Source organism: Gekko japonicus, unplaced genomic scaffold, assembly GCF_001447785.1.
Source record: "Gekko japonicus isolate JY-2015 unplaced genomic scaffold, Gekko_japonicus_V1.1 scaffold1319, whole genome shotgun sequence".
Taxonomy (NCBI): Eukaryota; Metazoa; Chordata; class Lepidosauria; order Squamata; family Gekkonidae; genus Gekko; species Gekko japonicus.
This window is the reverse complement of record NW_015160251.1, coordinates 159,255-182,364: the sequence shown is the minus strand read 5'-3', so window position 1 is coordinate 182,364 and position 23,110 is coordinate 159,255. Positions and strand designations below refer to the sequence as shown.

General features: G+C 48.7%; 1 protein-coding gene across 1 annotated transcript in view; it reads left to right on the top strand.

Annotated features, from left to right (window-relative positions):
• The first annotated feature begins 299 nt into the window (after positions 1–299).
• The window catches only part of VSTM4 (V-set and transmembrane domain containing 4), a 36,450-nt gene continuing 13,639 nt past the window's right edge, over positions 300–23,110 (top strand). Inside the window, exons 1-5 of the mRNA XM_015414211.1 lie at positions 300–358; positions 6,496–6,894; positions 12,245–12,313; positions 17,378–17,485; positions 21,193–21,226. Coding sequence (XP_015269697.1) covers positions 301–358; positions 6,496–6,894; positions 12,245–12,313; positions 17,378–17,485; positions 21,193–21,226 — 668 coding nt within the window. The 5' untranslated portion in view covers position 300. The remainder of the gene's footprint in view (positions 359–6,495; positions 6,895–12,244; positions 12,314–17,377; positions 17,486–21,192; positions 21,227–23,110) is intronic.

Here is a 23,110-nt window from a genome sequence, read left to right as displayed (position 1 = left end):
CCGGCGTCTCCCCCCCAAAGCGGTCCAAGGAAGCGCGGGAACCGGGGGGAGGGGGCCGCGGCCAGCCCGGGGGCCGGAGAAGGGCCCCTCCTCCTCCCAGCAAAGCAGGCGGCGTGCAGACGGCCTCTGGGCCGCGGCCGGAGAAGCGCTCCCGGGGCAGCAGGGCAGGCCGGTGTCGGCTGCTTCCCTCCTCGCCCGCCGCAGCCAAGGGGGGCCGGCCGGGTCTTCTCCAAGGGGCTCCGCCTCCGCGCGGCGCGGACCCTCCTCCCTCCCTGGCGGGCGGGCGGGCGCGGAGCGGCGATGCGGCGGCTGGTGCTGCTGGCGGTGGCGGCGCTGCTGGCCGGAGCGCCCTGGCCAGGTAAGAGCGGCGGCGGCGGCCGGGAGCAGGGGCCAGGAGGAGCCCGGAGAAGGAGGACCCGGGGGCGCCGCGCCCGCCCGCCCGGCCCCCCCCCCCGATGGGACGGCCGCAGCCAGGCCGCTGGTCTCGCCCGGCCTGGAGAGGAGCCCCCGCGCCCCTCCTCGCCTGCCCCCCCGGCCGCTCTCGGGCTCTCCGCCACCGACGGCGCCCCTTCCTCCGCCTGGCCCCCGGCGGCGGCGGCGGCGGCGAGGAGACCACCCAGCCAGCCAGCCCGCGGGCGCTTCGTGGGCGAGCGAGGAGGGACTTGGCCCCGAGCCGGGCAAGCCTGGCGGGAGGGGGCCTGGCTGCCAGCCTCCAGGCGGCGCCGGGGGACTCCCTGGAGCGGCAGCGCATCTGCAGCCGGCAAGGTCTGGGTCTCCCTGGACGGGGGGTGGGGGGGTGGCCTCTAGAGCAGCAGTCATGAGCTCCATCTCCTCCCCCTCCCCCCTCGCCCTCTCCAGGCCCCACCCCGGAATATCCAGGCATTTGCCCACCTGGAGTTGGCCACCCTGGCGCCCCTGGTGCTTGGCCCGCCTTCCCTCCAGATGTGGACAGGTGCCAGCTGGGGAGAGGAGGGCCAGCGGAGGCCAGCAGGAGCGGCCTCTTGCAAAGACTGGCGTGCCGCTGGGGGCGGGGAAGGGGGACGGGCGCCTACTCCTCTCTGCAGCCGGATTGTCTGCTCCGAATCGGGAATGCAGGCTGGAGCCTTTGGGCTGGAAAAGCCTGCTGGGGAGGAGAAAGGTTCTCCCCCCGCCCCCCGCGTGCCCAGTTGTTGCCCCAAGCAACTTGGTGGAAGTAGTTCAGTTCAATAAATTGTGGCGTGTGTGTGTGTGTGTGTGTTGCTGGGCGTGTGGGGTGGTGGGGACTCCTGTTTAAGGGTCGCCTTCCGTTTGGTCCCTAGAGCCGCGACTGGCAACTGACGCTGCAGCCAGAGGAAGGATGCTCAGGATGTAAGGGGAAGGTGCTTCGAATTGCCAGGGACTTGAATTGCGCCTGGAAGACGTGCTGGGCAGCATTGGGGGGCGGGGGGGGAGGACACACTGGCTCCGCAGACCCCAGGCGCAAGAAGTCCCCAGCAGCTCTGAAGAGCATCTCTGGTGTGCATCATGAGCTATTTGGTGGGTGACTCGGAAGCCATATGCGGCAGGGCCCAGGAATTCCACTCTCCTTGGATCTGTGACAAAATACAGAGGAACTCGACACCTTCCCTCCCCCTCCTATCCAGATAGCCTGTCTTTAATCATTGCCCTCTTCATTGGGAATCTGTGCATTAAGGTAGGAGAATTAAACAATCAGATAAAGAGTACTGAGGTCTCTTTGCCAAGTGGGAGCAGAAATTCATTTGGCTTTGCAGGATGGACCAGCACCGTTTCTCTGTTTGGAATGGCATTCCTTTTTTGTTTTGTTATCTCAGCAGCAACAGCAGCAGTCCTAATAACAAAAACCCTGTTTTGAGCTGAAAAGGCAGCACTGAAGAGTAGACTCGGACAGGCAGGGGAAGGATTTTGAACTACCATTTTCTTGGTCAGAATCCCCCCTAACCACTTTTCCACCTGGGGAGGGTGGAGAAACAACTTGGCTGACTTAGATCCCACAAACAGTGTTGGAGTAGAAAGGACCAAGCAAGACCCTACGCTGAAACTGGCAGTGTCCTGAGTAGAGATGTAAAATTTTGGGGACATTTCAAAGCTGCTGGAGAAAACGTTTTTCCCTCTGTTTCCCCCCCCCCACCCTGTGGGGGGGGGCCCCCCCCCCCCCTGGGGGGGGGGGGGGATGGGAATTTGGGTAAATATTGAAATATGTGCAAAACTTACTTTGCTCTCAAACTTCTGTTACTGGTTAAACAACATAAAGTGCCTCATTTATAGCCTGATTAGCATTGAAAATTGTAGTATTTGGTATATTTATAGAACTTGAAACTATAAATATCTTCTTTTTCTGTCAGAAAAATTGCAAATATACTCAATATTTGCTAATCGCTGCACCCTGTGCTGGCCATCTGACAGGTAGAGAAAAATCAAAATTGAAGGTAGAAAACAAATTCTGTAGTAAACAAAAGTAGGTGTATTATTTGGACAGAAATGTTTGGGTATTTTTTATTAAAAAAAAAAAAGCAGGAGAAAAGGACAAGGAAAAAACCTTTAAATCCAGCAACTAAATAAGATTAAGAAAGAAGGGAAAAAAACTAGGACAAAAATATAACAACAGTTTTATAAAATAAACTTCTATAAACTCTGGTAAATCAATGGATTGAGGATGTTAGAACACTTATCAATATTTGAACATGTGGCGCATAAATGGCGACTGTGTATGGACTTCTTTTTAGATATTTGGAAACCATTTTTAGAAACTTAATGGCATGTTTGAGTGTTAAGCTAACTATAACACGGAAACCTCTGAATTCCTTAATAATGTATTATCATTAAACACATTGTAGCATATCAATTGCTGCGGAAATTATTATTATTATTATTTTTAAAGATCTTGAAAATGTTGTATATATGTACAGTATAACAGGTGGGGGGGTTTCTCCCCCAAGTCCCCCAGTTTTCCTGTTGGAAAACATTCTGAGGGCTAAAAACCTTGCCTTAGGACGCATTTCACTCCCTCTAAAAGAGAGAAAAAAATCATTGGAGCATTCTCAGTGCTTCTCTCTGAGATTCTTGGAGGAAAAAGAGAAGAGGTTGCTGTCTGGGTCTGTGATCTGGTTCATATACGGACTCTTTGGGGAGAGTGGATGTCATATGATGTATACTTATCAAGGGTGTCTGCAGGGGTCATTTCGTAGAAAAAGAGCTAGGGGAACTCATTAGCATAACTCATTAGCATATGCCACACCCCCTGACATCACCGGAAGTGTGTCATAAGGCCACACCCCCCGCCCCCAACGGTCCCTTTTTTTTTGGGGAGGAAGCAACTTACCCTCCCTCTTCTCCTGCCTCCTCCTGGCTGAATGAGGGCCGGAAGTGGGGCGGCCGGAAGCAGGGGGCGGGGCTTCGTCATGTGCCCCGCCCCCCCGTACCTCACCCGGGGGAACTGCGATCCCCCGCAATCCCCCCCGAAATGACCTCTGGATGTCTGTCTTCCTAAAACTTCAGTGATGTCTGTTCACACCGATATGTGAAAGTCAACAGATGTTATGTTAATTGCTATTTGAAATTCAAGTGAGAATGTGTGAATTAACAGTGAATAGTATTGGTTTATTGAAGGGAAGGGGGTGTGGGATAGCCGGCTCTCATCAGATCTTGGAAGCTCAGCAGGGTCGGTGTTTGGAAGGGAGACCACCAAGGAAGACGGCAAACCTTCTCACTCGCCTTGAAAAACCTTTGTTAGGGGTCACCATAAGTTGGTTGCAATTTGACAGCATTTTACAAACATACATTATAGGTTTAGACTCTACCTGCCAAATAATGCATCAGTATATTTATGTTTGTTAGGTGTGTCTGTCCATTGTTCAGTTTTTGTGTGGGTGGTCAGTTGCATTTTTGGACTGATACATGCATATTTCTATCAACAAATCATTTTCGTTTCGGGAACAATCCCAGTAGTTACATAAAATATAAGAATAATGTATGTGGGGGTGGGTGGGAATAGGGATCTTGGAAATAAGGCGTAGAGAAACAAGTAGTTTTGTGTAGACATAAGCAGTATGAAAAGAATGGTTTATTTGGTTTTTATTTTAAGGTTTCACCCTGGGCCTTGTATTCTCTTTCAGGCTAACCTGTTTATTTGATTATCTCTTTGTGCACATGATGGTTGGATGTGTTGAAAAAGTTCATTAAAAAAACTATAGTTTTTAATTGGGAAGAATTTTTATGGAGGATCTTCAATGATAGGAAGTGCTGAAAGTTGATGTGATGATTCTCTCAAGTAGTCAGGGGAATGATTTGACAGTTACACTAGGAGGATAGCGGAAGGGGAAAGGGAAGGGAATAACCTAACAGTTGCTGTGGGAGTGGTTTCAGAGCGACACCGGAAAAGGGAAGATAGAGATGATGTTGTCTGAGTTACAGCCACATTATAAACAAACAAACAAACAGGCAAACAAATGGATATGTCTCCTGCTATAAGCGAGAAGAAGGCTGTTTGGAGCCCTCTTTATAGGGAAGGAGTACGACGGAGACTTGAAGCTGCTGCAAAACGTGTGGAAAGAATTACACGGGGATGGAAAAAATGTTTGTGATGTGCTAAGTTTAAAATGAATTGAGGTGTACATTTATTGAATTACAGTGTCCGTGTGCGTAGCAACAGAATGTGCGAGGGAAGGGAAGGAGGTGATGCGGTAGAACCTGTAGAACCTAAACAGTCGCTGAAATGCCAGCTGAGACCTGGGCTTACAAGTTGGGCCGTTCAGATGGTTTGCCATGTTGGTCGGAAGCAGCAGAACAAAGTATGAATAAAACTTTGTTGGTCTTAAAGGTGCCACTGGACTCAAACTTTGTTGTGTTGGGCTATTGGTCACAATTCCTGGCAACCAGTGGGAAGAATCCCAGGAGAAAGATTTAAAAAATAAAATAAGGCCTTCCTGGAATTTCTGATGATAGAGTTCCTGTTTGTAGAGATCCTAGAGCTACCCGTGTCACTTCCCGGTAGCTCTAGGAATCATCAGGAACTCTGTGCTCCAAACCTCCAGTCAGTGGCCAAGGCCTTTCTCCCCAGAATGATCATACTCTTCCTCTTTGGCCCAGTTTCCACTTGTCAGGCAGCAGACAAGGGCTACAGTTGGCTGGAGGTCTCCCACCATAAATGGGCAAATGGGAACCCTAATCACAACCTCCACTGTGGCGTGAGAGTTTTCGTGTAGCTTTTGGTTTTGAAGTAGACAAAATACCATGCTAGAATCTTGGGCTGGCTTGTTAGGTCAGATTACAGCCTTTGCCAGTAATCTTTTCAGACATTTCAGTAATTTCTCAGGTAGATACGGGATGCCTTTGTCTTCAGGCACTGTCGAATGGTCATTTACATTCTTTGGCCTTGCCTCAATGACAGTTGTTCTCTGTTGTGAGCGCAGTCCTGCGGTGCGATAAGTTCTGCAATATGACGTAAAATACACGTGCTTGAAATTCTTGCGTCTATATATGTTGACTTGATACTCTTCTACGATTGTGGATGAATCCATTTCTTTACCAGTTGCTCTCTATACCGGCTCCAATATTCAATTAAATTAAGCTTTTAAAAGCAATAATGACATTATGAGAAATTGGGGCAAGTAGTCAAGGTGGGTAGCCATGCTAGTCTGTCTGTAGGAGTAGAAAAGAGTAAGTGTCCAGGAGCAACTAACAAAATCTGTGGCCGGGTATGAACGTTCGTGAGTCACCGGCTCCCTTCTTCAGATCAGTGACTCATGAAAGCTACCCTACCACAGATTTTGTTAGTCTTTGACTGCAGTCATGCACACGTTCCACCTGGATTTTACTGTGTGAACTGGCAGAATCCAGTTGGAAATTGCCTTGAAAGTGAATTACTGAGTGTGTGTGATCGTATCCTTTAAGGTGCTACTGGACTCTTACTCTGGGGAAAGTAGGGTTAGGGTTAGAGGTAAGCTTTTTGTGTCGCAAGAAAATGTGAAGATGTTAAGATTAGGATTTAGAATAGTAATAATTAGAAAAATAGGAAACTCCGAAGGCTGAAAAATTCATCTCGCGCCGACATTGGGGGGCCAGCTCCTGAAGCCAAAGAAAATTTGTCAACTCTAGCAATGGTTTCAGTACCTTCTGGGGAAGAGGGAGGAATCACAGGTTGATTTTACCAGCCAGACCGGTTGCCTTGTGGCTTTATTTATATGCAGTCTTTCCACTGGCATTACTGTCAGGTAGGCAAATGAAGTAAAAATTGCATGAAGCTATTGCAGATCGATGCAAAATGCTTCCAACGATACAAATCACAAAGCAAAATTGATAGCTGATTTGGCTTCTCCTTTTGCTGCTGACGGTTGATACTCCCATGTTGGAAGACGAGTGCTGAACTCCTAGAAATAAAAAGAGCGGCAGACCCCATAAAAAAGTAATGCCCTTGCATTTGTTGTGCAATGGTATCATTGCCCCTCTGGACAGTAGGATAGTCGTCTTGGATGCATTGATTTGTTGTTCCCTTCACAGATGTTTGTGAAGCTCTGAACGTGACTGTCTCACCTGGGCCCAGAGTGCAGTATGCAGTTGGAGAAAATGCAAGCCTGTTTTGCCACGTTTCTCAGAAGAGACGGACGGAGAGCCTGCTCGCTGTCCGCTGGGTCTTCGCCCTCCCACCAGCCCAAGAGTGTCTGATGATCAAAATGACTAAATACGGGGTCGTCCAGTACTATGGAAACTACACGCGTCACTTCTATAAGCGGAGGCTGCTCCTTTTGGAGGAGAGACATAGAACAGTGTACAAATTTTTAATCTTGAATCTCCAGCAAAAGGATCAGGGGCACTACATCTGCAAAGTGCAGGAGATTGGCAAGCACAGGAACAAGTGGACAGCCTGGTCTAATGGCAGCGCATCTACTGAAATCCAAGGTGAGAAAATTCCGGCTCCGGCTGCAGTCTGTCCTTTGTGTCTTGTCGTTTCTGTCTGTGTATCAGATAAACACAGAAAGAGGTCAAAATTAGTCCAGAATATCCAAATTTCCTGAGACTTGGTATTGTTGTTGTTCAGTCGCACAGTCGAGTCCGACTCTTTGCGACCCCATGGACAAGATCTTGCCAGGCCCTCCTGTTTTCCGCCATCCTCTGAAGTTTGCTCAATTTCATGTTCATGGTATTACCTTGGTATTACCTTGGTATTACCTTCCCAAATAGTTTTTAATGTGCCGTGCATTTGAGAGATCAACAAACACTCATTGTGGAGGGAATTTGCATGCTACAGAGTCTGTATTTGAAGAAGAAATTGGATTTATGCCCCACCCTTCACTACCCGAATGAGTCTCAGAGTGGCTTACCATCTCCTTTCCCTTCCCCTCCCCACAATAGACACCCTGTGAGGAAGGTGGAGCTGAGAGAGCTCTTTTGAGGACTGCTTCTGAGAGAACAGTTCTGAAAGAACTTGTTTAACCAATCCAAAGTCACCCAGCAGCTGACTTGTGTAGGAGTGGGGAATCAAACCAGTTGTCCCAGATTAGAGTCCACACTCCTAACCACTACACCAAACTGGTTTTCCTCCTATCCAGACAAGTGTTGGCCTCTCAGACATAAAGGTGTAAACCACCCTGAGCCCATTTTTTGGGTTAGTATTTATTTATTTATTATTTATTTAATTATATTTATACCCCGCCCTCCCCGCAAGTCAGAGTGCCAGCCTGGCTTTGTGCGCGGTGGGGTAGATGATCTTGAGTGACAAGCAACTGGTATCTAACTTGATCCCTCTCGGAGAAGTGCTCTATTCTGACCTCATATAATGGCCAAACCTGTTGCTGTTGCCCATGAATAAGGGAAACAGCTGGAGCACTAGCAAGGCTCTTGATTTGGGTCTTCCCACGTGTGGTAGCTCTGCCACAAGTGCCACAAAAGCAGAAAATCCCACCCAATGGAAACGAGATCTGTGCCGCTGGTACCAGTCTGGTCGGCCACTGGGTGAGACAGGGTGTGGGACTAGAGGGACCATTCGTCTGATCCAGCAGGGCTCTTCTGAGGTTCTAATTATGAATCAAGAACAATTTTCCAACTCAGAATGTTAAATGAGAGCCAGTGCGCATGTTAGAAGGTCCTCATGTTTGCTGAGCGATAACAAGAAGACTTTGAATTGGAGGTTCAGTGGGGGTTCTGTGGCTTCCAGACTTATGTGCCTTTTTCTTTGTGCAACCAAGATGTGTGGGTCCTCTCCGTGCCATCCTCTGCCCCCCCCAAACTGCCCCCTGGAGCTGCTGCTTGCTCCCCTTGAACAACTGTGTTACTTACGTGGCCACGTGCAAGGTCCGAGACTAAGCCAGTAATCCTTGCCCAACGGACACAAGGATTTTTGAAGGCGCAAATTGGCCCTCTGAGCATGCACAATCATTTTATGGCAGACCCAGCATCCCAATCAAGCTGCTTTATCGTTGTTTAGTGCTAACACCCCCTTCCCCACTGTGGAGGAAACGGTCCTTGGTTTCTGTGAACCATGTGACCACCAGACAGAGCAGTCATCTGTTTGGCGAGTACACATTCTGTTTGGGTCTCTAACTCTCGCTCATGTTCTGAGCATATATTTTACCGTGGCTGTTGTTTGCCAGCTATTTTGCAGGTGATGAGGAGGAGGATTTGGGATATGGAAGCCCAAACAATTAATGCCGGGAGCTATGGAGTCTGCTCCCCACGCTCCATTGACCTTCTCCCCCCCCCTCCTCAAGCTTCTATGGCTCAGTACATCTCTAATCTAACAATCCCACTTTATCGGCGGGTTTTTATGTTTTGTTGTTCAGTCGCACAGTCGAGCCCGACTCTCCGCGACCCCATGGACCAGCTCCCGCCAGGCCCTCCTGTTTTCCGCCGTCCTCTGAAGCTTGCTCAATTTCATGTTCGTTGCATCTATGACACTGTCTAGCCATCTCATCCTTTGTTAGCGAGATTCAATCTTTTCCCTTCCGCTGTGGTCTTAGGCAGATATATGGGTATCCCCTATAGGAACAGAACCTGCAATCGCCTCTATAGTGCACCTGATTCAGTTGCTCATATTCTTCTATGCTGTCCCCAGTATTCTACTATGCGTAGCCATCTGATTAGCCCCCATTTACCTACTACAAGGAATCCGACTGACAAAGATCTTAAAATTTTATTGTCTGATAAGTTCTCGGCACTTACTTTGTCTGTTGCCGAATTCTTAGCCTTTGTCTGGGAGCTTAGAGTAAGGGCGTACAAGTCTTAATCCCCCTGTGTTTTTTTTAGAATTGTTATATTTTTAACTGAGTATATTATTTACGAGAAGCTTCTAAATGATCTTTTGTTGGGGCAGCTTGGTGTAATTTGCCATGACCTATTAATTTGTTTGTTTATTTTTCTAACTGTTTCACTGCCCTTTCTGTTGCGGTGTTATGCCAATAAAGGTGTATGTATGTATGTATGTATGTATGTATGTGCTTCCCGCTAAGCTCTGAAAGCCGTTCGCTATTCCCAAGTATGTTTGGTGGGAGGGGGAGGGGGGCACGGTGGGATGTCCAAGCAGCTCCGTGTCACGGTTGGACCTACGGGGTGGGTGCAGAGCAGATGAAGGCAACTGTCTGTTCTCAGGGGAAACAGGATCGTGTGTGAGCCTGCAGCCCCCTGGGTGCCTGTGTTCGAACCTTACAAGCCTCTTCCAAATACTCACACATGGAGCGGTTGCCAATACCAAGCTAGTTCCAGACTGGCTTGAAGAGAGTTCACCCATCTTTACATGGCCCAGTATTATTTACATCACAGAATCATCCTTATGATTCCGATTACATATTTGGGACCCTTGAACCCGCTGAAATTATGAACTCCCATTCTGTCATGTGTCTACTCTACCTAATTTGTATTTGGGAGCTATGGGCTTGGGTGTCAAGCAGTGCTCCCTCTAAGCTATGGAGTCCTGTGAGCAAAAATTCTACTTTGTGAGCTGTTGGGATTAAAGTTGTGAGCGAGCGATTTGGCTCTGGAGCCCCATCCTTCCTGAGCTAAGACAAAAATGGGCGACCCAGAGGCTAAAAAACTGTGAGCTAGCTCACACTAACTCAGCTTAGAGGGAACACTGGCTGTCAAGAACAGGAAGAGTTCACATGAATGCTTATTCCCAGATTTAAGCTTTGTTGGATGTACTTTCTTGCATGCAAACAAAAGCTCATGCCCAAAAATAAAACTTTGTCAGTCTTAAAGGTGCCACTGGACTCAAACTGGTCTCTGAAGAAGTGTGTGTACACACTAAGGTTTATACGCAGAATTAAACTTTGTTGGTCTTAAACGTGCCACTGGACTCACACTTCGTTCTGCTGCTTCAGACCAACACAGTCTGTTTTTAATGAATTTTTACCTGCTTCTTTCTTGCAGCCAGCTTAGATGAACAGGTAAGCCGAAACTTTGTTTGTGAATACCTCGATGGCCCACTTGCAAGGTCATGGGTGTATATCATTTGTGGCACAGGCAATGCTTTTTTTAAAAAAAATGCTGGCACTCGTGATGCTCACAGCCCTGGGGGACCGTATTCAGGTGGGTAGAAACTGGCAGAGAAGGTGGCAGGGGAGCCGAAATGCCCTGTCAGCAGACTCGGCACTGGCGTGAGGGAAGGGCCTGGCAAAGGAGGGAGCCTGCCAAGCTGGCGCTGCCAAGGACAGGCCAACTGGCGGCTTCTGAGCAATCGGCCAGGCCTGGTCCTGGCAGGGAAATATTTCCAGAGCACCACAACAAAGAGGTTGCAGGGACACTGCATCGTTATGTACCAGCACACACACACACACACACACACAAGCCCTGGGGACTGATGTTCCCTGTTGAGGAGGAGAGAGTCTATATGGCACACCCCTGGCACAGAGTTAAGCCTACACCCCTGACCATCAGCCTCTGCCAGTGCTATCCGTTCCCTGCCTACCTAGGCTGAAGGCAGAACTGTTCTAAGGCATGGAGGAGGAGGGACAAACTGATGGGTACCGTAGTGGCACGCTTGTGCTCTTGATGTTACAGGATGCATCCTTAAAAGGTTGCCCATCCTTGCTATGGAGTGTTTGGGCGAAAACAGAAGTAACCTCTTAAATCTGGAGGAAGCAGTTTGAATGCACACTCGCTGCGATCTGAAGACGGTGGCTGCTTCAAGACATTACATCTGTCTTAGTCTGGTTCTGGAAAGTGTATAGTCACAATCTAATCTCTGCCCACCTCTGCCAAATAAGTTACAACTTAGGGGTGTGCAAAAAAATTTTTTGGCCTGGTTCAGATTCTGCCGAATCGAGCAGAATCAATTTCGGCCGGCATAAAGACTCCTGCATGTCAATTTGGGCAGTAGAAGTGGATTCAGGAGTCTTTCGGCCAGCCCAATGTCAGTTTCAGCCCCATTATATCCTATGGGCCATTGAAGTCAATGGTGAAAACATAGGGTATATTCTGGGGACTGGAGGGGAAGGGGTTTGAAGGGGAGGCTCCAAACTTGCAGGGTAGCTGCTGGAGCCGCTCCCCAAGATACCAACCAAGTTTCAAGAGCATTGGACCAGGGGGTCCAATTCTACGGGCCCTCAAACAGGTTGCCCCTATCCCCTCCATTGTTCTCTATGGTGGGGAAAAAGGTTACTGGTCCAATGTTCTTGAAACTTGGTTGGTATCTTGGGGAGAGGCTCCAGCAGCTACCCTGCGAGTTTGGAGCCTCTCCCTCAAACCCCCTCCCCTCCAGCCCCCAGAATATACCCTATGTTTTCGTCTTTGACTTCAATGGCCCATAGGATATAATGGGGCCAAATTGCTGCCGAAATTCAGCGGCGATTCGGCGGCAAGCCGATTCAGATCAGAGAATCTGAATCGGCCTGCAGCAGCCTGAAAGGGGTCTGAATGGGCCATTTTCGGGGGTGCATTTGATTCGGACGAACCGAATGCACATCCCTAGTTACAACCTAGAGAGGATTTGATTTGAGGCACAGTTCAGCTTCAGGAACTCTTCTTGAGATCTATAATTGTGCCAAAGAGCCTCAGCCGGGCCTAGGAGTATATATAGAGGGACTTTTTATTCCCAGCAACTAGTGACTATCACCCCCTTCCGCATGGGAATTAGGGGAAGAGGTTCCGGAACCAGTGTGTGTGTGTGGCTTCTGAGAGCACTTGAGCCCCAGGCTCTGCGGGTGACCAAGAGGGCTTGTGCCCTCATCTTTTGTCTTTGGGGGCTGCTTTAGCATGACATGTCTGACTAGGCCACTAATTCTCCTGTTCTGATTCTCTGTGTGTCTGCCCATTGCAGTGATTTCCTCTGATGTTCTGGATGACTCTGCCGCTGAGAAGAACCACAAGGCCTGGAAGTTTTTTGAAGGTTAAGTGTACATTTTTGTTTCTTTGCTCCTCTTTACAAAGATGCCAGAATGCACACCCCCAACTCAGACCAGTAGAATACCACCCTTCCAACACTGGGCTCCTTGTGAGTCAGAAGGAGGGTGGTGCCTCACCTGCCGGCTTCCTCACCTGCTGTTCAGTGACAGAATCTGATGCTGTCAGGTTTTGTTGTGCAGCTCCCACTGTAGACCCAGAAGATATGGAGACGTGTGTGTGTGTTCGTGTGTAAGCTTTCGTTTAACTGCAGTCCCACCAGTTACTTTCATCCAGTTTGTATGTCCATCTTGTTTATTTGCCATTAAATGACGCTGGGATCATTTTTAAAAGGAAAACTCTTCTTTCAAATTTGCGCAAATCACGGATTCAGTCAGGGGTCATTTTGTAGAAAAAGAGGTGCAGGAGCTCATTAGCATAACTCATTAGCATAACTTATTTGCATATGTCACACCCCTGACATCACCAGAAGTGTGTCAGAAGGCAACACCCACCGCTCAGGCTCCACTGGACTGTTTTGGATGGCTAGCTGTTGGGGGACGTGCAGATCTGTCCCTGCAGAGGAGGGAAAGCTTGTACCTGAATAAAACTTGGTCTTAAAGGTGCCACTGGGCTGTTTTGGACCAGGGGGCTGGGGGGAGCTCTGCAACTTACCTGGCTGCTTCTTGCTCTGACTGAGGGCTGCTGGGAGCAGGGGGCGGGGCTTGTTGCATGTGCCCGCCCCCTGGGCTCTTTACTGCAGGAGCTCCGCTCCTGTGCGCTCCTGCAGGAAATGACCCCTGGATTCGGTATACTGTGCCGTACTTGGTCCCAGCTCTAGATTTCTTGACCTTTTGAGTCTTGAAGTTTTTATCCCATTTATTTGTTTTATAAAAACCCCATTACTCTTAAATGTTAAGTCTGAGTTCATCAAACAATGAACGTGTTGGTTCTCCCTTGCTGGAATGGCACACACACACTGAGTTCCCGGTCACACTAGCAGGAAAAGCCGCGGCAGAAGTGCGGCTTTTTAGAGCCGCAGCAAATTGAAGCGCGGCATCAGGATCAGACAGACCCCCCGAGCCGCGCCGCATTTGCTCCCCACCACGATCACATGCCAAGGGGGAAGCGATGGGACGAAGGGCGAGGCGAGACAGCTGCGCAGTTGTGCGCATGCGCAGTGTGGCAGGACCTTGCATACCACGTGATACGGGCGCGTTGGCAATCACACGGCTGCCCATGCTGCAAGTTTCCCAGTAAGTAGTAGTGTTTTGCAGGTCTTTTTTAAATCCGCGTTTTCAGCCGGTAGCGACGGGTTGGGGGCGGGGGCGCGACACTTGCCAGATGTTGGCATCTGATCGCGCTGGTTTAATCTGCCCTCATCCTGTCCGTTTCATGGGGCAAATCCTCCCGTGTGACCGGGGCCTGAGTCAGACTTAATGGTGAAGATGGCCCACTAAGAACCAAGTCGTGACCCACTAAGATGGCCCACTAAGAACGAACTCGTGGGCACTCCATGAAATTGCTGAGTGGTCAGGTTAGAACAGATAAAAGGAAGTCCTTCTTCACCCAAAGAGTGATTAACACTTGGAATTCACTGCCACAGGAAGTGGTGGTGGCTACAAGCATGGACTGCTTCAAAAGGGAATTAGATAGGCATATGGAATAGAGGTCCATCAGTGGCTATTAGCCACAAGGTATAGATAGGGATTCTGGGGCAATGGATGCTCCGTATTCTTGGTGCTTGGGGGGGGGGGTCAACAGTGGGAGGGCTTCTAATGTCCTGGCCCCACTGCTGGACCTCCTGATGGCCCCTGGTATTTCTGGCCACTGTGTGACACAGAGTGTTGGACTGGATGGGCCTTTGGCCTGATCCAACATTGGCATCTCTTATGTTCTTAAGTCTAATTCTGAAAAACTAATTGCAGACCGTGGCAGTTAAGGCTTCTTAGTTTAAATAGCAAGAAGCTTCAGCTGCCATTGTTTGCAATTAGTTTTTCAAAATTCAGCCTTGTCCTTTTGTGTGTGTGTGTGTGTGAGGTGCTTGTGGCAACTCCAGCAAGGGGCTTTCAAGGTAAACAGAGGTGGCTGGCCTTCCTCTGCAGAGTCTTCCCTGGGGTTCTGCCCTCCAAGAATGGACCCCGTTTAGCATCTGAGATTTCACGAGATCCGGCTATACCATGCCACCTGCACTAGATGTGGTTTTTAGTGAGCCACATTTACCATTAAGTGTATTTAAATATGCGCCATTCCCGCAAGGAAGAACCGTGTGAAGCAGCGGCTGACCTCTCTCGCAGCTCATAAGAAGCAAAATTCTGATGCAGGTGCAGATCCACACAGTGCGCCGCTCTTTGAAGCTCCGGAATCTCCTTTTGCAAGGGGGAGGGGGAATAAAGAGATGAAGATTCTGTAGCCTAGAGAAAAAGGAAGGCGTGGCTGCGCAGAAGAGAGGAAAAACTGGATTGTTTGTGGCCCCCAAAATGCTGAAACCAAAGAGTGCCCAATTTGATGAACACTCAGTAGGTTTTAATATATTAAGTTGGACAATAATCTGGAAACTTCTAAGGTAAGGAAAAGTTGAAGTAATAAAAGGAAAAGAGAAATCAAGTGTCACCTTAAGTTATAAAAGGAGACATGCAAGTGTTGGGGGGGGCACATTCATCAAAGAAAGAGACTCACTGGTTTTGTAATATGGCAGAAAATTCCCTGGGGATCAGAGCGTATGATTTGAAAAAGGCTGGACTGAACAATAAGCGATTGTGTGCTCGCTTCGGCAGCACAGATACTAAAACGGGAACGATGCAGAGAAGATTAGCCTGGCCCCTGCGCAAGGATGACACACAAATTCGTGAAGCGTTCCAATAAGCAATTGTTATGCAAAATGAATGCCTCTGGATTATTTTCCTTGCCTGTGTGAGGTCGGGGACAAACATGACCCTTCTGAACATGACCCTTCTGATCCTTTGGTAGTTTTTATTTAGTGACATCCAAGATTTTGAATTTCTCCCAAACAATGCTTTTTTGTTTTTTATATCAATAACAAGGTTTTCTCCTATTCAATTTGAATGTGAACATCTGTATCGAAGTATAGACAATTCGCAGCATTTGGAATGTATGCGATATGCAATTTCATCTCCAGATCAGGCTATAAGTGTTACAATAAACACGGAAAACACCGTGTTGAAATAATAAACACAATATTCACATGTACTTATAGCTAAATATAGCTAAAGAACCAGAACAGCCATGTTTACATTGTTTGACTTATGCATGGGTAAATTCAAGAGCTGTGGTTCCAGGAAAATTTATGCCTGAAGAAGATTTGTTCGAAACACGCAGGTTATGCCCGGGAGGCGTGTTGCTAGGCCTGCTTGCTAGCTGAATCACCTCATGGGAAAATACACCTACTAGGCTTGCTGGCTACGCTGAATCATCACAGTGAGAATTACAAGCTGCCTGCTAGCTTTACCCGATGGATTATCACTTGGGAAATGTACAACAGGTTGCTGCATTGTTCGGTGCAAATAACTGTACATTGGTATTTATCCTCCATCAGGAAGAAGACAGTTAGACTCTTTGTGTTATATAACTTAGTCTGAAAGTGTTTGAAATGTGATGTTGTCGTTTGAAAGTGTTTACAATATGCTAGAGCTGATGTTGTGTATAAAAAGCACATACATTTAGCTATAAGTGCATGTGAATATTGTGTGTATTATTTCAACACGGTGTTTTCTGTGTTTATCTAACTTAACCGTGTTCCCTGTGTGCTTGTTGTTATTCCTATAAGTGTTACAAGCCTGTTACGGTTAACTTTTTTTCCACGCCTCTCTTTCTGATCAAGGCTGGATCCTTTATGAAACAGACCTTCAGTAATGTCATCCTCGGGAGGAAAGGCAGCAATCTTGTCAGATCTCAGAAGCTAAGCAGGGTTGCTCCCTCTAAGCTGTGGAGTCTTGTGAGCAAAAATTCTGCTTTGTGAGCTACTGGCATTAAAGCTGTGAGCTACTGCATTTTGGCCACTGCATAATTTAGTTTGCTCTGGGGCCGTCCTTCCTGAGCGAAGGCAAAAATGTGTGAGCTGGAGGCTTAAAAACTGTAAGCTAGCTCACACTAACTCAGCTTAGAGGGAACACTGGACCCCCAAGGATAACTCTGCAGAGGAAGGCATGGGCCAACCACCTCTGCTTCTCACTTGCCTGGAAAGCCCGTTGTCTGGATCACCATAAGTGGCTGCGACTTGATGGTACAAACATACATAATTATCCCCCTTCTTCATGTGCTTTTTGTGTTTGAATTAAAAGCTGTAGGGTTTTGTTTTTTTTCCCTCCTGGGAACCTACCAAGGCAAAAGCCAGTTTGGTGTAGTGGTGAAGTGCGCGGACTCTAATCTGGGAGAACCGGGTTTGAGCCCCCCTTCCTCCACTTGCAGCTGCTGGATGACCTTGGGCAAGCCATAGTTCTGGCAGAGCTGTCCTTGAAAGAACAGTCCTCGAAAGAACTCTCTCAGCCCCACCTACCTCACAGGGTGTCAGTAGTGGGGAAGGGAAAGGAGATTGTAAACTGCTCTGAGACTCCTTCGGGAAGTGAAGGGCAGGGTATAAATCCAATCTCTTCTTCTGAAGGAGAGGGGGAAGGAATAGAAATGACCTCCGATTCCTATTCTCCTTCCGCGGGATTCCACTGTGGTAGCAAACACATAACCCAGCACAGCTGTTGGTTAACCTGGCCTCACTGACAGCTCACAATCCATGCCATGCCTCAGATCATCTTGGTCACTGCTCCTGGAAGGTGAGGAGCAGAAAAGACACCTGGCCAGACACCCTGTGAGGTAGGCGGGGCTGAGAGAGCTCTGAGAGAACTGCTCTTGAGAGAACAGCTCTGAGAGAGCTGTGACTGACCCAAGGTCACCCAGCTGGCTGCATGTGGAAAAGTGGGGAATCAAACTGAGTTCTCCCAGATTAGAGCCTATCAATCTTAAGTATTATGATGGCCCCCTACGTGAAGGGCGTTGTATAAATCCAATCTCCTCCTCCTCCTCCTCTTCATCTTCTCATTCCTTGTTTGCCTTCCAGACATGTACGTCTACGCGGTGTTCGTGTGCTCCGTAGGCATCGTCAGTGTTCTGCTCTTCACCCTGGTCATTCTCTGCCAGACCTTGATCAACAAGAAACGATCCCGAGGTAAAGTCACAGCGGAAGGCAGAGACCGGCGTGGCTTTTGGAGGGCTGGCTTTGGACCAGGGAGGAGAAGGGGTGATTGACAGCAGTGCCGGGGTGGGGTGGGGGTTGTGAGGCTTCTCAAAAAGTATTGTATTTCGCTCTGACCTGGATAGCCCAAGCAAGCCCGATCTCGGACGCTAAGCAGGGCCGACTCTGCCAAGCCCTTGGATGGGAGACCTCCTTGGAATACCAGCAGTCGGGAGGCGGGGGCAGGCTTGATTCAGCCCCCTCTCTGAATATCCTCCAGGCCCCCAGTAGGGGTCAGTCGCCAGAGGTTACCATGACTTCCAGGTGCATGTGTGCACACACACACACACACACACACACACACACACACACGTGCGCACATATAACCCCCCCCCCCCAAGTATTGTATTTAGCTAATGGGAGAACATCACTAGTCAGGCGCGCGTGTGGTTGGGTGGGTGCCCCAGAGGAAAGAAGGAAGGAAGGTTGTTGGGGCTGGTAAATTGGGATGGATCATTGGCCCGAGTGGAGAAAAATGGGAAAGTCTGCCTTGATCGATTTCCACGGTGAATGCGGGCAGAGGTGGAGCGCCTTTAAAGTTCGGGGAAGCACGCCCCAACCAGAAGTTCCTCTCAAGCTTGGAGCACTGCATGACCTTCCAAGAAAATATAACGCTTCACTTTCAGATAATATCGGTGTTCAGATGTGATCTCGGTACACAGTCCTTTGCTTAGTTACTCCAGTCTAAGGCCATTGATTTTCTGCATAGAATTGCAGCGTTTGTTACTTTTGTTGTTGCTGCTGTTGTTGCTCAGTCGCACAGTCGAGTCCGACTCTTCGCGACCCCACGGACCCCATCACGCCAGGCCTTCCTGTCTTCCGCTGTCTCCGGAGTTGGCTTAATTTCATGCTTGTTACTTTTGTTGCTCAGTCGCACAGTCGAGTCCGACTCTCCGCGACCCCATGGACCAGATCCCGCCAGGCCTTCCTGTCTTCTGCCGTCCTCTGAAGTTTGCTCAACTTGATGTTCGTTGCATCGATGACACTGTCTAACCATCTCACCCTTTGCCGCCCCCGTCTTCTTTGACCTTCAATCTTTCCCAGCTTACTTACTTGTTACTTACGATCCTCTAAAGAATAGGAAGGTTTCTAGAATATAGACTGTCCCCCTTTCTCTGATGAAAGTTTGCAGACTATACAAGCTTGTATCCTGGCAGGTCAGTGTGGCTCAGTGGTAGAGCATCTGCTTGGCGTGCCGATGGCCCCAGGTTTAGTCCCCAGTTAACAGACCAGGCAGTTGGTGATGGGAAAGACGTCTCCCTGAGACCCTAGAGAGGCGCTGCTGGTCTGCATAGACAAGACTGACCTTGATGGATTGAGGGTCTGATTCCGTATAGGGCAGCTTCATGTGTTTAGCTCTTCCTGGACTCAGGTGGCAACACAGGGGGTGATGGGTGAACTTTGTGGATGGAATTATTATCCACACTGAATTTTCGGTTTCTAGACGTGGGCTGGTGGTCATGTGATTCCTTTGAGAATGAATGCAATGTGGAAACATGCTATTGTATCCTGGGTCTTCCAACCATATTTATAGCTCTATAAGGAAGGCCGAGCTCCGAAGAATAGATTCTTTTGAACTATGGTGCTGGAGAAGACTCTTGAGAGTCCCTTGGACTGCAAGGAGATTGAATCAGTCCATCCTAAAAGAAATCAACCCTGACTGTTCCCTGGAAGACCAGATAATGAAACTGAAGCTCAAATACTTTGGCCACCCAATGAGAAGGGAGCACTCACTGGAGGAGAAGACCCCGATGCTGGGAAAGATTGAAGGAAAAAGAAGGAGACGGCAAAGGATGAGATGGTTAGACAGTGTCGTGGATGCAACGGACATGAAATTGAGCCAACTTCAGAGGACGGCGGAAGACAGGAGGGCCTGGCAGGATCTGGTCCATGGGGTCGCGGAGAGTCTGACTCGACTGTGCGACTGAACAACAAAAGTCTCTTTTAGTCCTTAATTCTTATTTGGAAGCCTCCTTCAGTGGAAAAGCAAGATATAAATACATCCTACATAAATAAAACTCTCCTTCCCAGGAATTCAGGGTGACACGCATGGGGGTGAACCCGGTGAGACACATGAGGCTGGGAGACGGGGATGCTTATAATGCTTCCCGCTGAGCTTCATGATGGAGCAGAGTTCTGGGCCCGGCTCTGCCCATTCCGGGCACCACACTGGCTGCCGAGAGAGAGCAGAGGCTGCCTTCTCTTCATAGCCAGGACCAGTGTTCCTTCTAAGCTGAGTTGGTGTGAGCTAGCTTACAGTTTTTTAGCTTCCAGCTCACAGATCTTTGTCCTAGCTCAGGAAGGATGGCTCCAGAGCAAACTAAGTTATGCAGTAGCCAAATTGCTGGATCACAACTTTAATGCCAGTGGGATTTTTGCTCACAAGACTCCACAGCTTAGCGGGAGCATTGGCCAGGACTAGTTAGCACAGGGGCTCCGTTCTGGCCTTCAGCTGCGGATGCTGGCGAAGAGGGTCTTGTGGGAGACCCTTCTGATCCCTGCAGCAGTTTGTCCTTTAAGGAAAAGAAGGGAGCTTATTGGTCTCCCTTCTCAAGGAGAGCAGCCCCATTACCTGGGATCAGTTGAAATAAACCACCTCCTTACGTTTTGTGAGAAAATCTGCAACGTGGCAAGACTGTTCTTGAGTAGGGCCCCAATGGTTTCCTGAAGCTTTGCCTAGCACAAAAGTAGGCAGCCCTTCTTGGCAGTCCAGTTGCTGAAAACAACATCTTCTGGGGGAGATGTGAAGGCACCAGCAAGCCAAAGAGGGGACGAAGACTTGCGGTCGGGATACAAGAAGTAGCTACACCACTCCGTTGTGGCAAAATAGAAGTCTGGTGGTGCCTTAGAGGCATGATTCACAGCTCACATCTTCAGATCCTGCTCAAGGGGGAAGAGGAGTTAAGGTAGAGGGTGAAATCTGTCGTGAACCCTGGGGAGAAACCCGAGATGCAGTTCAGCCCATGTTTGTACCTGCATGAAGTCCTCCTTCTGGAGAGGGGCCGCATCCCAGTGGCAGAGCCTCTGCTTGGCATGCAGAAGGTCCCAGGTTCAGTCCCTGGTGGCATCTCCAGTTGAAAGGACCAGGTGCTAGATAGTGGGAAAGACGGCTGCCTGAGACCCTGGAGAGCCCCGGCTGGTCTGAATGGAGAATACCGACACTGATGGACTGGCGGTCTGACTCAGTATGCTGTAACGTCACAAAACGGGAAGGGGCCGCGTCTCAGTGGCAGAGCACCTGCTTGACACGCAGAAGGTCCAAGGCTCAGTCTCCAGAGGCATCGCCAGTTAAAAAGGACCAGGCGGGAGGTGACGTGGGAGGCCTTTCTCTGCTTGAGACCCTGGAGAGTGGCTGCCAGAGGGACGGGGGGGGGGAGAGGTGTCTGATGGAGTCTGAGGCAGTGCTGTGTGTTTTTTGGGCCACTTGGTGCCTGGGGACTTCTTCAGATTCTACTGCTGAGTTTTTGCTGACTTCCAAACACACACAGACTTCGCTACCAGGCCTCTGAGGGTCAAAGACGTCAGCCTGCCCCCTAGGAATTTGACTTAATGTGGAGGATACGTCTTGCAGGACATTTCCTGATACGTTTATTTCTCTGTTCTTTCCTCTCCCCTACACCCCCCCCCCCCATTTCCCACAGGAAAACATTACTTGGTGAGGTGTTCCCAGAACAGGTAGGAAAACACGTTTCTCTTATGATGTTCACGGGGAGGGCGGGGTATAAATGTAATAAAATAAATAATAAATAAATAAATTATGGGTGGAAACATTCATTTCATTTGACTCTCTTTCTCTCAATCAGTCATTCAGGCTGTTTTACTTGTTTTCCATTTTAAGCAAGGGGGGGGGGAGCTTTTGGAGAGTCCCTTCCAGTCTCTTTAGCTGGTACCACCTGGAATCACCAAGAAAATGGCTTATAGCAGCCTTTTCTGTCACAATTAAATTCTCCCTGAACCATGCAATCTGTCAGTTGTTCGGCTGCCATTTTCTGAGTAATGGACCAGGTGGGGCTTTGGGATTCATCTTCAGGATTGGCTTTCTCTAGGTAAGAAATAAGATGCTTTTGTGGCCATGGTCTACGTTCCTCGTTAAAATTAGGCAATGCAATTCCCCAAAGCTAAGATCCTACTATATGTTTACTCAAAAGTCTCATTTGACAAGGTCCTCCTTCTCCCTGCCCCACTTCTTTAAATTTTGACTTTCTTCATCTGGTATAGCATTCTTAATTAGTCAATATTAGGTACGGGCACAAACTGAGAAATGAACCGTGGTTCAAGCACGAACCAGGCTGGTTGGTCGCGTCATTTGGTCGCGTCATTCCCGAATCCAAAAACGAACCACCTTTTTTCCGTGGAGGTTCATTTGGCGAGCGGTTCGATCTCCAGACAGCCTGGCACTGATTTATTCAGTTCCTAGGCAATGCTGGGGGTGGACTTGTGGAGAGTCCTAGAAAAACCCATAGCAGTTGTCCATAGCTTGATTGGCAGCTCTGGAAGCCAACCGCGGACCTCCCATTCTGCTCTATGGGAGCAGGTTGTGTATATAAACCACACCCTTTCACTTTGCAGCAGGAAGAGAGAGGAGTTAGTCGTCATGTGAGAGGGAGTTGGGAAGAATTGCTTGCTGCGTGGCTGATTTGAGGGGAGGCTAGAGCTCAGCTTTCCTGGGGGCACCTGCTTTGGGGGGGCTACAACTCAGACATCCCAAACTCAATGTTCGCCAAATTTGGAGGGTGGGTGGAAGAGAGCCTGCTGAAGCCTCCCCGTGCATTTGGCCTCTGTAACTCAGGAGGGGGCTGTTCTACCACCTCTCGAACTCACAAACCTTACAAACCACAAACCGGTTTGGGAAATGGGGAAAGTTCCTGAAAGTTCGTGGTTTGTGTAATCAAACCAGCCACCACAAACCACCATTTTCCCAGTCTGTGCCCATCCCTAGTCAATACCTGCTCATTCTTATATGACTGTGGCAGTCCTGAATTGCCCCTTGATTACTGGCGGGGTGTGTGTGTGTGTTTTATTGCTTTTTGTAGCCATCACAACGTCTTTAAAAATTGCTTTTCATTTTTTCCCTTTTACTTCCCGTGATCGCAATTATGCATTAAAATCATGACAAATAATAGAAACAAAGTAAGAAGCAATGGTTTGAGTTGCAAATAGCATTAAAAATTCCCCTCACAGGGAACAGGAAGTGCTGATTCAGGAGGAACCTTTCCAGTTAACAGGAAGCAGCTGATTACGCTCAGAAGCAGAAGCTGCCCGAGGTATGGAGGGAAATTTAAAGGGACCGTGGCCTCCCCCTCCCCCTGCCTTTGTAGCATTTTGCCAGTCCACAGCCTGGCACTGGAACTGCATTTTAAGTTCAAAAAATGGCCACTAATAAGATCTGAAGAAAGATGGAAAATTGCACAGGAAACGGTGGAATACAATGAGCTAGCAATGTCATCCGGATTCTCTATTATCAATGGAGTGAACAAATGAAATCCATTCCAACTTTTGCGGATGGAAAACGCTTGAAATGAATAAGAAATAAGCAGTTGGATTCTGGATCTGCTTCCC